The 15,004-nt window shown below is 44.9% G+C and overlaps 2 protein-coding genes across 2 annotated transcripts; one reads left to right on the top strand and one right to left on the bottom strand.

The window, feature by feature from the left end:
- The first annotated feature begins 2,535 nt into the window (after nucleotides 1-2,535).
- On the top strand, nucleotides 2,536-3,528 carry LOC132574862 (mas-related G-protein coupled receptor member H-like). The gene has a single exon (XM_060243093.1). The coding sequence runs from the start codon at nucleotides 2,536-2,538 to the stop codon at nucleotides 3,526-3,528; it is 993 nt and encodes a 330-aa protein (XP_060099076.1).
- A 10,296-nt stretch (nucleotides 3,529-13,824) lies between these two features.
- Nucleotides 13,825-14,790, bottom strand: LOC132574861 (mas-related G-protein coupled receptor member H-like). Its single transcript, XM_060243092.1, has one exon. The coding sequence runs from the start codon at nucleotides 14,788-14,790 to the stop codon at nucleotides 13,825-13,827; it is 966 nt and encodes a 321-aa protein (XP_060099075.1).
- Nucleotides 14,791-15,004: the final 214 nt, after the last annotated feature.

The raw sequence follows: 15,004 nt of genomic DNA, 5'->3' as shown, positions 1-15,004 counted from the left end.
CACACAGGGCTTTTTTGTAGAAGAAGCCTAGCAGGGCCTCATTTACATATTAGGCCACACCCATGCACATCACCATTGTTTCATACAGGACTTTTTTGTAGAAGAAGCCTAGCAGGGCCTCATTTACATATTAGGCCACACCCACTCACATCACCATTGTTTCATACAGGACTTTTTTGTAGAAAACAAAAACCCAGCAGGGCCTCATTTGCTTATTAGGCCACACCCCTGATGTCACCAATTGTTTTGCAGCGAGCTTTTCTTTGGTAGAAAAAGGCTAGCAGGAACTAATTTGCATGTTAAGCCACACACCCCTGATACCAAGACAGCCAAAACTGCGTTCCTGAGCATTCCTGCTTTAAAAAAAAACACCAGCCCTCTGTTGTCGTCATTCCGAAATCATCTTTAGAAAGTTTACATCTGCAGTATCTCGTGTTATATACATGGCCCAGCCTAACAAAGTGACATTTATGTCAGATCTGGCCCTCATAACAGATGATAGTTCAGGGGTGGCCAAACTTTCTTAACATGAGCTACATAGAATAAACCTCAGCTTTTGAGAGCCACAAGACATGAACATCAGGTGTCTGAGAGCCACAAGACAAAGGAAGGAAGGGAGGGAGGGAGGAAATCATCATGCCACCGATTCACTGGTTTGTAGTTTGGTTTGTGGTTCACTATGGCCACATAGAAGAAAGTAATTTAAAAAGTATGATGGAAGTAAGGTTTTAGTATGACACAATTCAAGAAGCATTTTAAGGTAGATATTGAGCTGATATAATTTAGATGGGGGGAAGGAAGGAAGGAAGGAAGGAAGGAAGGAAGGAAGGAAGGAAGGAAGGAAGGAAGGAAGGAAGGAAGGAAGGAAGGAAGGAAGGAAGGAAGGAAAATAGATTGGGATGGGGAGGTAGAAAGAAAGCAACTTCAGATGCATTCTCCAAGTTGCTTTTTGGCTTGTCTTGGAGAGAGAAAAGCCTTCTCCAAGCCAGCCAATGGGGTGGGGTGGGGGGCTTCAGAAGGCACACAATATGTGTAAAGGAGCCACATGTGGCTCCCAAGCTAAGGTTTAGCCACCCCTGTGATAGTTCAACATCTCTGGACAAATGAGTTCGACACCTCTGGACTTTGCGCTTCCCTTCTTGGACTTTTTCCTTATTTGATAACAGTGATTGACAAACCATCAAGTGTGCAGCCCTGTCTGTAGCATTGCGTGTGTGTATCATTTTTTATAAAGCACTTTGATCATTCCGTGCAGTACTTAAAAACCTGGCTCAATGACAAGAGGATTTCTCCAAAGTATACTTCATGCGCTGTGTTTTTGTAAAGACATGATGCACTTCTCTTTTGTTCCAGCCTGGCTTTCTAACCTTGTTCCTTCTTCTGGAGAGTGGAGAGCCAGTTTGGTGTAGTGGTTAAGTGTGCGGACTCTTATCTAGGAGTACTGGGTTTGATTCCCCACTCCTCCACTTGCACCTGCTGGAATGGCCTTGGGACAGCCTTAGCTCTGGCAGAGGTTGTCCTTGAAAGGGCAGCTGCTGGGAGAGCCCTCTCCAGCCCCACCCACCTCACAGGGTGTCTGTTGTAGGGGAGGAAGGGAAAGGAGATTGTGAGCTGCTCTGAGACTCTTCGGAGTGGAGGGCGGGATATAAATCCAGTATCTTCATCTACCTCACAGGGTGTCTGTTGTGGGGGAGGAAGGTAAAGGAGATTGTGAGCTGCTCTGAGACTCTTCGGAGTGGAGGGCGGGATATAAATCCAATATCTTCATCTACCTCACAGGGTGTCTGTTGTGGGGGAGGAAGGTAAAGGAGATTGTGAGCTGCTCTGAGACTCTTCGGAGTGGAGGACGTGATATAAATCCAATATCTTCATCTACCTCACAGGGTGTCTGTTGTGGGGGAGGAAAGAAAAGGAGATTGTGAGCCACTCTGAGACTCTTCGTAGTGGAGCGTGGGATATAAATCCAATATCTTCATCTACCTCACAGGGTGTCTGTTGTGGGGGGGGGGGGAAGGTAAAGGAGATCGTGAGCCGCTCTGAAACTCTTCGGAGTGGAGGGTGGGATATAAATCCAATATCTTCATCTACCTCACAGGGTGTCTGCTGTGGGGGAGGAAGGGAAAGGAGATTGTGAGCTGCTCTGAGACTCTTCGGAGTGGAGGGCGGGATATAAATCCAATATCTTCATCTACCTCACAGGGTGTCTGCTGTGGGGGTGGAAGGTAAAGGAGATTGTGAGCCGCTCACAGACTCTTTGGAGTGGAGCGTGGGATATAAATCCAATATCTTCATCTACCTCACAGGGTGTCTGTTGTGGGGGGGGGGAGGTAAAGGAGATTGTGAGCCGCTCTGAGACTCTTCGGAGTGGAGGACGGGATATAAATCCAATATCTTCATCTACCTCACAGGGTGTCTGTTTGGGGGGGGGGGAAGGTAAAGGAGATTGTGAGCCGCTCTGAGACTCTTCATTCATATGTGTCACTTAATGTTCCTTTGTTTTCTCCATAGGAGGAGTCAATTCTCATAGCTAACATCATGAAATGTGGAAACTACGATCGACTTAAATCCTCACAGAATATATCTGATTATTTTCCATTTCTCTACGTAGAGAATTCTGGACCCAATATAGAGCAGGTTTTCATTGTCTTCATCTGCATAATCGGACTGCTCGGGAACGGGACTGTCCTTTGGTTTCTCAGTTCCAACACAAAGAGGAACCCTTTTGTGTTCATCACAAATTTATCCGCGGCTGACTTTGGTGTCCTCTTGGCTCTTTGCACGAATGTTCTACTCTTTTTCGGTGTCAGGGCACACGGACCGTTACACCATGCCGTATATATCATACATCTGTGTTTGCATAATGTCTATGCCTTCATGCATTACGCCAGCGCTAATTTCCTTATGATCATCAGCATCGATCGATGCACGGCAGTCCTCTTTCCGATCTGGCACCGAAGTCACCGTTCAAAGACCTTGCTCGCAACGGCAACTGCCTGTCTCTGGGCACTGTCCTGTCTGATGGAAGGTCTATCGTTCTTTTCCCGTTTTTGTTACAACGACCTCACAAGCAACGTCGTTGCCTTCACAATTATTTATGTCCTCGTGGTTTTGTCCACAGGGGTGCTGTTGTTTAAGGTCTGCTCTACCCCTCAACTGCGCCAGCGAGGAAAGCTGCTCATGGCCGTTTTGATTTCCCTGAGTTTTTTCATCATCACCATGGTTCCTCGTGGTGTCTTCACCGACGTGGCGAAAGAGAAGGAGACGGTGCCCTCGTTTCTCCTCCTCCTCAAAGCTATCAACAGCAGCATCAACCCAATCATTTACTTTTTCGTCGGGATACTGAAAGCTGGCCCAGCCAGGAGAACTTTGAAGGCTACGTTCCAGAAATTTTTCAAAGAAGAAGCATATGAAGCGGAAGAAGGGGAGCAATCTACTACTATGAACTCCACTGTGCCACCTTCTACAACCACGTCATACAATTGTGCATTGCCAACCGTAGGAGCTTTTTCCAAACCAGAGGCTGTCTAGTGGGGTATGGGGCATTTGTCTCCTGAACCAAAGACTGAAAATGGCGGGCATTTTGTACACTGTTGATTAGTCCCCCACACTGGAGAAACTGCCTTCTCTACTTACATCAATAAGCCCCAAAGGTGGAGTCTCCAGATCTCAGTTCCCTAACTTTTAAATGCAACAGACTGTGACTCCCCTAAATGTTCCTACAGTCCTTGTTTGTCAAGTACCTGAAAAAGGTCTCAGCTCAAGTACCTGAGTCCTTAATATATACAGACTTGTCCCAAATCTATGGTCATTTGTATGCTTTACTCAGTAGTTGCATGAGACCTAATTAATGAGACATTGCTACCGGGTATGAGTTTCCTGTATTGTGCAGGGGGTTGAGACTAGATGACCCTGGAGGTCCTTTCCAACTCTATGATTCTATAAAGGAATTTGTTATAGATCTGTGGTCACTACTTAAGTTCAGTGTCTGTGCTTTGGCGCTCTCTCTCTCTCTCTCTCTCTCTCTCTAAGTCCTGGTTTGTTTCAATACTGCTAGTCCCTATGTTGTCATTTTTTAAAATGATTTTATTGTCTCTTTTTTACTTGGTTACCTGCCTTGAGTGGGTGTCTGGCATATAAAGTTTCCCTTAAAAGTATATAATCTGTCTTTCTCATGCCGCAAACCCCAAAGAGCAGTCACAATGGAAGAAGAAGATATTGGATTTATATCCCGCCCTCCACTCCGAAGAGTCTCAGAGCGGCTCACAATCTCCTTTACCTTCCTCCCCCACAACAGACACCCTGTGAGGTAGATGAAGATATTGGATTTATATCCCGCCCTCCACTCCGAAGAGTCTCAGAGCGGCTCACAATCTCCTTTACCTTCCTCCCCCACAACAGACACCCTGTGAGGTGGGTGGGGCTGGAGAGGGCTCTCACAGCGGCTGCCCTTTCAAGGACAACCTCTGCCAGGGTAAGCCCTGTGCGAAAACGCCCAACGTCTGGGGCAAGTGATGCTCTGTATTCTTGGTGCTTGTGGGGGTGGGGGGCAACAGTGGAAGGGCTTCTAGTGTCCTGGTCCCACTAGTGAACCTCCTGATGGCACCTGGGGGTTTTGGCCACTGTGTAACACAGTATATTGGACTGAATGGGCCATTGGCCTGATCCAACAAGGCTTCTCTTATGTTCTTATGTCTGAGGCAAGGATGCTCTGTATTCTTGGTGCTTGGGGGGCCACAGTGGGAGGGCTTCTATGGTTCTGGCCCCACTGGTGGACCTCCTGATTGCACCTATTTTTTTTGGTCACTGTGTGACACAGAGTGTTGGATTGGATGGGCCGTTGGCCTGAACCAATATGGCTTCTCTTATGTTCTCATGGTCTGATTCCATATAAATCAGCTTTATGCATTTGTGTGACAAGTGTAACTATGTGGGGAAACTCCAGTGGAAATGGTACTTATCTCCAATGAGATCAAAACATATTTCTGGTTGAAATGATGCAAATTATTGATATCATCGAACTCCTGAGACCGGCTCTGCGCACTTTGAAAGTCTTCATTAATTATACTTTATTGGAAGCGGGGAAATGATAAGGATATTACAGTATATGAAATGGACCCTAAGGCATTTTTGTTGGGCTTAATTATAGGTTATGTCAGGATGGATGAGACACAGCTTGTTACATCTTTGCTGACCTTGGCTAGAAAGTATATAGCAAGTTGCTGGGAATCCACCATCAATTATGGAGTCGTACATGAGAAGCTGGAATGTGGCAGTTTTGACAAAGATGACTTATGGTCAATGAGAGAGAAGAGAATCTTTATGAAATAGAATTTTTTAAAAGAAATTGGATCCTGTTTATTGAATACCAGAACACTAATTTTATGAGCCTATAAGACAATAGAGAGCCAGTTTGGTGTAGTGGTTAAGTGTGCGGACTCTTATCTGGGAGAACCGGGTTTGATTCCCCACTCCTCCACTTGCATGGAATGGCCTTGGGTCAGCCATAGCTCTCACAGAGCTGTCCTTGCAAGGGCAGCTTCTGTGAGAGTTCTCTCAGCCCCACCCACCTCAAAGGGTGTCTGTTGTGGGGGAGAAAGGTAAAGGAGATTGTAAAGCGCTGTGAGACTCAGAGATTCAAGTGAAGGCTGGGGTATAAATCCAATATCTTCTTCTTCGATATACATTGATAGTAGTTATAGCACCTGTTTTATCTGTTTTAATTAATTTATGTAATTGAAATGTATTTTAAATCATTGTTTATCTTGTATTTTATCTAAATCATGGCGTGCCATGTCTGTGAGCCGCCCTGAGCCCGCCTTTGGCAGGGGAGGGCGGGATATAAGAATAAAACTTACTTACTTACTTACTTACTTACATTGTTGTTGTAAAATACCTTTAAAAGATTAAAGGTGATAAAACTGTTAGGCGATGCTGAGATGAATGAGTTTCAATCAGAAATATGAGTTATAAACAAAAAGACGCAGCTTGAAAAAGTCATGCCTGGGACAGTAATTGATAAATTCATGTTTTTATATGTTTTTTTTTTGTAGCAGGAACTCCGTTGCATATTAGGCCACACCTCCCTGATGTAGCCAAACCTCCTAGAACTTACTTGGATAAAAAATATGGAACAAAGGTCCATCAGTGGCTATTAACCACAGCATATTATTGGAACTGTCTAGGGCAGTGATGCCATGTCAGGTGAGCCGCCCTGAGCCCGCTTCGGCGGGGGAGGGCGGGATATAAGAATATTATTATTATTATTATTATTATTATTATTATTATTATTATTATTATTATTATTATTATTATTATTATTATTATTATCATCATCATCATTATCATTATTATTATCATTATTATCCTCTGTATTCTTGGTGCTTGGGGGGGGCAAAGTGGAAGGGATTCTAGCCCCAATTGTGAACCTCCTGATGGCACTTGGTTTTGTTTTGTTTTTTGGCCACTGTGTGACACAGAGTGTTGGACTGGATGGGCCATTTGCCTGATCCAACATGGCTTCTCTTATGTTCTTATGTGACACAGAGTGTTGGACTGGATGGGCCATTGGCCTGATCCAACATGGCTTCTCTTATGTTCTTATGTGACACAGAATGTTGGACTGGATGGGCCACTGGCCTGATCCAACATGGCTTCTCTTATGTTCTTATGTTCAAATGGGTAGCCATGTTGCGTTGAAGCAATAGAACAATAGTCCACTGTTTAATTCTGGGTAGTAGCTTTCAGGATGAAGTGTATAATTAACTTTATTGTCTTAAAGATGTCACTGGACTCAGAGTTTGTTCTGCTTGTGGTAGAATGCTGGTTGGGAACTGGGTTGCTATTAGATTTCCCATTCTTGCCCATTTGATTCAAAAGCCCAACTCTGATTTGCTGCTTCCTTGAGCTACTTTGATGCACCTGCATGATTCTCTTGAATTTTCACTGAATTTTCATTATTAAAATATCTTGCTGTTGTTTCTTCCTTCAAGTGACAGCTGACTCCAATCCAATCCAAATACCTTTATTGGCATAGAGGGTGATCTGGCTGCAACACCTGTCACCCCATTGATTGCCAGGGTTGATTTGGCTGATCTCGTTGGCTAGGCGGGTGTCTCCTACTTCCCTTACCTCTCCATGTGCATCCCACCTGAAGCTGCATGCTCACTGGAAGAGGATGACCATTCCAGATAGAAGGAGTGTACCATTCTTCGGTCAAGGGTATATGATAGCTGCACTCCCTTTCCTAGAAGAAGAAGATGTTGGATTTATATCCCGCCCTCCACTCCGAAGAGTCTCAGAGCGTCTCACAACCTCCTTTACCTCCCCCCCCCCACAACAGACACCCTGTGAGGTAGATGAAGATATTGGATTTATATCCCGCCCTCCACTCCGAAGAGTCTCAGAGCAGCTCACAATCTCCTTTACCTTCCTCCCCCACAACAGACACCCTGTGAGGTAGATGAAGATAGTGGATTTATATCCCACCCTCCACTTTGAAGAGTCTCAGAGTGGCTCGCAATCTCCTTTACCTTCCTCCCTCACAACAGACACCCTGTGAGGTGGGTGGGGCTGAGAGGGCTCTCACAGCAGCTGCCCTTTCAAGGACAACCTCTGCCAGAGCTATGGCTGACCCAAGGCCATGCTAGCAGGAACAAGTGGAGAAGTGGGGAATCAAACCCGGTTCTCCCAGAGAAGAGTCCACACACTTAACCACTACACCAAACTGGCTCTCCAGACCTCCAAACAAGCTCACAGCTGACTCATGGCGACCCAGTAGGGTTTTCAAGGCAAGAGACATCCACAGGTGGTTTGTTGTTGTTTGCCTCCATATCATGTTTTTCCTTGGAGGTCGCCCATCCGTTTATTAGCCATGGCCGATCCTGCTTAGAATCATAGAATTGGAAGGGATCTCCAGGGTCATCTAGTCCAACCTCCTGCACAATGCAGGAAACTCACAAACACCTCCCCCTAAATTCACAGGATCTTCATTGCTGTCAGATGGCCATCTAGCCTCTGTTTAAAAACCTCCAAGGAAGGAGAGTCCACCATCTCCTGAGGAAGCCTGTTCCACTGAGGAATCGCTCTAACGGTCAGGAAGTTCTTTCTAATGTTGAGCAGGAAACTCTTTTGATTTGATTTCAACCCTTTGGTTCTGGTTCTACCTTCCGGGGCCACAGAAAACAATTCCACACCATCCTCTATATCAGGAGTGGCCAACAGTAGCTCTCCAGATGTTTTTTGGTGTACAAGTCCCATCAGCCCCAGCCAACATGGCTGATGGCTGGGGCTGATGGAAGTTGTAGGCAAAAAACATCTGGAGAGCTATCATTAGCTATCCCTGCTCTATATGACAACCCTTCAAGTACTTGAAGATGGTGATCATATCACCTCTCAGCCACCTCCTCTTCAGGCTAAACATCCCCAACTCCTTCAGCCTTTTCTCATAGGATTTGGTCTCCAAATCCCTCACCGTCTTTGTCACCCTCCTCTGGACCCATTCCAGCTTGTCTACATCCTTCTTAAAATGTGGTGCACAAAAATGAACACAATACTCCAAGTGAGGTCTTGCCAGAGCAGAGTAAAGCAATACCATCACATCACATGATCTGGACACTATACTTCTGTTGATACAGTCCAAAATTGCATTTGCCTTTTTAGCCACCACTTCACACTGTTGACTCATGTTCAGTGTATAATCCACTAAGACCTAGATCCTTTTCACACATACTACTGCTAAGGCAAGTCTCCCCCATCCTATAACCATGCATTGGATTTTTCCTTCCTAAATGCTTAGCTTTGGCGATCCTATGAGGTCAGGTTAGCCTGGGCTACCCAGGTGAGGGATATACAGGATAAAAAGGTAAAGGTATTCTGGAATGTACACAAGGGAACCGGTGAGATTTGGGTTTGCATTCCAAAAACTGGTTTTGTTTTTACAGACAAACACGCAACCTTTATTGGCATAAAAGGGAAGAATACAAAACCCGAGGGAAATTGGAGGAAAATTTAGAAAAAACCCAGACAGTCCTGAGAAATGAGTTTTCTGATACAAGCAGCATAGCAGTACATAATTACAGTCAGACAATAGCTAAGAAGAATTCTGTTTTTACTAAATGCAGTCCCTTTGTTTGGGGGCAAAGGAGGTTAGTGGAAGACAGCAGTGCCCTGGGGGTGGAATTCAAGCAGGAGCTCCTGTTCATATTAGGCCACACACCCCAATGTAGCCAGTCCTCCAAGAGCTTACAAGGCTCTTTTTTGGTAAGCTCTTGGAGGATTGGCTATATCAGGAGGTGTGGCCTAAAATGCAAAGGAGCTCCTGCTCGAATTCCACCCCTGGGCACTGCTGTCTTCTAGCTCCATGCTAGAAGGCATGAGCCAGAGTGAACATAGAAGTGAGCGTTATGAACAGTTAAAGAAATGAAGGCAATACAATCAGGAGAGAGCTAGGTCTGCAATTTGAATAGGGAGAACAGCGAGAGGGTTGGTTCTTGGCACTTTCGCCTGAGTTATTTTTCTCCCACCAAACTTCCTGCTTCTTCTTTGAGGAGGGGGTGATTCACCACACCCCCCTCCACCTCTAGGCAGGCCTCATTTTGGGTAGAAGGTCACAGGAGCGGAGCTCTGGAACCTCTAAACTTTATTGTGTTCTTTCTTTCTTACCCCCTCCCTCCAAAAAAATACTTGCTTCTGGGCTCCCTTGTTCAACCCCCCCTGTGAGAATTTGGCTGAAGTGTAAGATTTGACAGATTTTCTATTATTTTTCCCCACAAAAATGAGAAAATAACCAAAACACATTGTTAAGCCAATTGCCTTAAAAACAGGATTTGGGGGGATTTAGAGTGGAGGGCAATCAGCCTTACAGCGAGATCTAAAAACCTGTTTATGCAGAAAGCGTCTGCTTTGGAAGTTACCCAATAACGAGGCAATATAATATAATAAAGGGGTTTTATTATAGAATAAAGGCAAACATACAAGGGTATAAAGTCGCACAACACACGTACAGTCCTAATAAAGATAGGGTTGAAATAGACAGGGGTGAACGCAAGGATGGACAAATAATTACCTTATCGTAGTCTTTGAGCAAGGCTCCAATGGTGATGAAAAAGGAGATGGGGGATGGACCCTCAACTGATCAGGACCCTCAACTGATCAGGACCCACAACTGAGCCCGCCTCGGTGGGGTAGGGCGGGATATAAATCGAATAAAAATAAATAAGGTATCGGGGGCGTATCTAACAGCAGGGTATGTGGTACTGTCTGATGCACACGTGTGGGATGTAGGTTATATAAGGTCTTCTTTAAGCCCTTAGGGGGTAGGAGGGCAAGAGGATTATGATGCTGGGTCACATGGGGCATTATGCGGTGTCACGTGGTGTGTTAACTCGGAAAAGGGGAGGCTCCGAAGTGACTATAGGGGCTCGGCTAGTGTGGTGGGCAGTGGCCAGTCTATTCTAGGTACCTGATTGGATGCCCATAACCAGCCAATGAGCGGACCTGGCCCAGGTTACCTGGTTGGGTGTCCAGGTAGAAGAAGAAGATATTGGATTTATATCCCGCCCTCCACTCCGAAGAGTCTCAGAGCGGCTCACAATCTACTTTACCTTCCTCCCCCACAACAAACACCCTGTGAAGTGGGTGGGGCTGGAGAGGGCTCTCACAGCAGCTGCCCTTTCAAGGACAACCTCTGCCAGAGCTATGGCTGACCCAAGGCCATTCCAGCAGGTGCGAGTGGAGGAGTGGGGAATCAAACCCGGTTCTCCCAGATAAGAGTCTGCACACTTAACCACTACACCAAACTGGCTCTCAATGAGTAAGGGGGAGGCTCTAGTGTGACAGTTGAGGCAAGGCATGGGTGGAGGTATTGGGTGGAGGTGATTAAACAAGCTATCCAAACTTATCTAAAGGTGACAATAGAGAGCCAAATTGGTACCTAAGGTGACACCCGATTTATACAAAGAATTCTGGCTCTAGGTGAAGCTGGTCTTCCTCTTCTTTATTCTTCTGCTGGCATCATCTTTTGTCTTGGGTTCCTCTGGACAAAAGCTTAGGCAGTCTGGCAGGATCCATGCCTAAAATAAACTTGATTACCTTATGTAGATATAACAGCTGTTGAGTACGTGAGCCTCTCGCTTCTCTGTCATGGAGTCCAAAATTGCAGGAAGATGGTCGCTGATGATGTTAGCCTACCAACATGTCTTTCATGGTCAAGGCTGGAAACCACTTGCCCGGACAGTTCCTGGTGGCGCGACTTCTTCCACTGCAATGGCCAAGATGGTGCACGCATGCAGTGGCTGTACATCTGGCTAGCACTCTTCCAGAGATATAGAGTGCTGTTGTAACGCTGAGGCTGTTAGTATTCACATAAGTCTCTTATAAAATGATAGATAAAACCCACGTTTCACAGCAGATGTGTGTGAGTTGCATCTCTTGTGTGACAAAATACTGTGATCTGAACTCTCTGCTCACGACCTGAGTTCTATCCCAGAGAAAGCTGGTTCAGGTAGCCGGCCCAAGGTTGACGCAGCATTCCATCTTTCCAAGGTCGGTAAAATGAGTACCCAGCTTGCTGGGGGGGAAGCATAGATGACTGGGGAAGGCAATGGCAAATCACCCCATAAAAAGTCTGCTGTGAAACGTTGTGAAAGCAGCGTCACCCCAAAGTCGGAAACGACTGGTGCTTGCACAGGGGACCTTTCCTTTCCTAATCAGAAGGACAAATTAGTATGTAGCAGTAAATATTGACCTGGTAACTCACATAATCCGAATGGGAGGTGGGACTAGGTCGGGGCAAATCTCCTGCATTAAACCACCCTCTATTTTCATTTACTGCAATGAATTGTGTAATGTGCAATTAGCATATTATTATAAACTGTGATAACTATTGTAGTGTGCTTTCACAGATTGTTTCAAGGTCCGTGGTTAATCTGGTCCATAGTTTCCGTGTTTTGGTAGTACACGACAAAAGTAAACTGCAAAACTGAATCAGATACATGAAATAAAACTACGTATGAAAAGCATAGATATGAACATCAGAAAGATATTTATGGGGGGAAAATATAGATTATATAAACAAATAAATAGGCAGTCCATAAGCAAGACCAATTAAAACATGAGTCTACCTTGTATTTCTATAGCAATCCCCAGAAGAGGACACACTCAGTACTGCAAAGATGAACCAAAAACCGTTAGGCATAACAGACTCACTTAAAACAAACAGTTGCAAACATGAAAGCATGTCAAATGCATATTAGACAATTGAAATCTAAATGTTAAATTCATCACCACCTTGGCACCCTCCTGCCTTTCACCTTACAATTGACAGCAAACTATAGAGACAGATTCTGAAATCCATTTTGTTCAAAGATGGAAGATTTCATTGGGCCAATGTGTCAAGCATGCGGGCTCAATGACGAGTCGAAGTTGATACAAAGACTACGTTTATTGAGAAACCGATACTTTGGCTCAAGCCGTGGCTTGAGAAGAATGAAACCAATACATTGATACACAACTTTTAAGATATACTTCAAAGGGATTCCTACGGGGAGGGGAAGCAAGGGAGCGTTCACACATAGAATATCAAAACTACATACATTCCCAGGGCGTTATCAGGCATTCGGCCTTGCATTGCCCAGATGGCTCATCCTCCCGGAGAAGGATTCATGGGAAGGTACTGATTGCTTTGTTCCCTCTAATTAACAGTCATAAAGCAAGAGAGGAGAGAGGAAAGAATAATAAACTAACAGCATTTGGTTCTCTGGGATCTTACTCAGGCCTGCTTTTAGTCAGGCCTTAAAACCATCAGTTATTGATCAGAATTAGCCATGCTTGACACAATGCAGGACCAGAACTATTGGATTAAAAATCTTGACCATGATTTACTGACTTTGTACAAGATCTTCACTCTACCTCTTGTTGGATAAGTCCCAGCGAATGGGAAAAAAAAGCTTTGGGGTTCAGGACTCCTCACAGGGAGGTCTTGAGATAACTTACTACATACATAACCTGGAGCGTGTCATTATCCTTCGTCAAAAGCAACAAGGGGTCAATTTATAAATCAAGAATATTTAATAACCTTATAGGAAGAAGAAGAAGAAATAGGATTCATATCCTACCCTATACTATGAATCTCAGAGTCTCGGAGAGGTCACAATCTCCTTTACCATCCCGTCCCCCCAACAACAGACACCCTGTGAGGTGGGTGAGACTGAGAGAGCTCTTACAGCAGCTGCCCTTTCAAAGACTACAAAAGCTATGGCTGACCCAAGGCCATTCCAGCAGGTGCAAGTGGAGGAGTGGGGAATCAAACCCGGTTCTCCCAGATAAGAGTCTGCACACTTAACCACTACAGGAGAAGAAGGTCTATGGGAGCTACGGCTGACCCAAGGCCATTCCAGTAGCTGCAAGTGGAGGAGTGGGGAATCAAACCCTGTTCTCCCAGGTAAGAGTCCGTGCACTTAACCACTACAGGGGAAGAAGGTCTATGAGAGCTATGGCTGACCCAAGGCCATTCCAGCAGCTGCAAGTGGAGGAGTGGGGAATCAAACCCGGTTCTCCCAGATAAGAGTCTGCACACTTAACCACTACAGGGGAAGAAGGTCTATGAGAGCTATGGCTGACCCAAGGCCATTCCAGCAGGTGCAAGTGGAGGAGTGGGGAATCAAACCCGGTTCTCCCAGATAAGAGTCCTCACACTTAGCCACTAAAACAAACTGGCTCTCTAACCCAAAACTAGGTGACCAGTATTTTTAAACAAAACAGCATGTGGAAATCCTCACACCTACAATGTGATTGGCAAAGCAGGAAACATTTGGCTGTTATGAAGTGTCACACTGATGTCTGAGATGTGGTGCCCCCTTCCTCTCTATGCTCTTCCTTCTCCTCAAACGCCCTTTGGAGGATGACCTTCAGGTTCTGCCTTTGTTGACCCCTCTTCTTCCCAACCAGGAAATAGATCACTGGGTTGACACAGCTGTTCAGACAGGCACAGAAGAAGCCATAAAATACTAGATCAAAATATTCCATATAAGTAAAACAATTGATTATCAAAATAGCATTCAGGGGGAAAGCAAAGATTAGGAAGAAGAGGAGAGTGAGTAAGATGATGGTTAGAAGCCTTCCTCTCCGAGGCTGCTGTGATTTACAGAAGACTTTGAACAACAGAATCATGGTGGAGAGAGTGACAAGAGGGAGGCAAAGAGCAGCGACTCCAATAGAGGGAGAAAAATATACCCAATATATCCATAAATATCCAAAATTGTTGAGAATTATTAGACTTCCTGTGGACAGGAAGGAGAGAATCCACATTAGCGCACACACAATGGTGGACAAGTGTGGAGGGCGGTGGCATCGATGCCAGAAGGGGAAGAGGACAGACACGCACCTGTCAATGCTGATGGCAGTCATTAGAAGTTGACTAGTATTATGCATGAATGACACAACCAAGAGAGATATTAGAAAAATATATATTTCCACTTCGGTTATTATTAGTAATGAAATGTAGTTCAGGCTGAGAAACAGAAGGACTCCAAAGTCAGCAACAGCCAAGTTCAGGATGTATGTAGTGAAGGGGCTCCTTTTAATGTGGAAACCAAGAAGACAGATGACAATTCCATTCCCCACAAGTCCAATAATGTAAATAATTGGTGAGAAGATGACAAGTAAAGTAAAAAGATCAAAATCTTTATCTTGGTCATCGTTAGAGCTGCTTGATGTCCAGGTCATATCATACATATCACCATACTGTGGTCCATCTTCCACAGGGGACGAGGATGTCTTGCTGGAATTGGTCATTGCAAAGCAATCTCACCTTTTTGCTATAGAGACACTCCTGGCAGGAGAAGAGAGAGAAGACAGATATTGTCTCATTTCAAGCAGATGATCAAGTAACAACGTAATATATATTTTAGTCTTACTATGCTGATCTGTCGAATTGTATCATTTCCAGACACCATTGTTTTAATTGAATTAAAAATGAGATGACTGTACTGTACAAAAATTTTTAATT

This window comes from Heteronotia binoei, chromosome 7, assembly GCF_032191835.1.
Source record: "Heteronotia binoei isolate CCM8104 ecotype False Entrance Well chromosome 7, APGP_CSIRO_Hbin_v1, whole genome shotgun sequence".
Classification (NCBI taxonomy): Eukaryota; Metazoa; Chordata; class Lepidosauria; order Squamata; family Gekkonidae; genus Heteronotia; species Heteronotia binoei.
Note: the sequence above shows the minus strand (reverse complement) of the source record. Positions and strands in the feature narration are given on the sequence as shown.

Bases quoted from the DNA above. Each gene is read 5' to 3' on its own strand.
- LOC132574861 (XM_060243092.1), bottom strand. From the start codon at position 14,790: ATGACCAATTCCAGCAAGACATCCTCGTCCCCTGTGGAAGATGGACCA.
- LOC132574862 (XM_060243093.1), top strand. From the start codon at position 2,536: ATGAAATGTGGAAACTACGATCGACTTAAATCCTCACAGAATATATCT.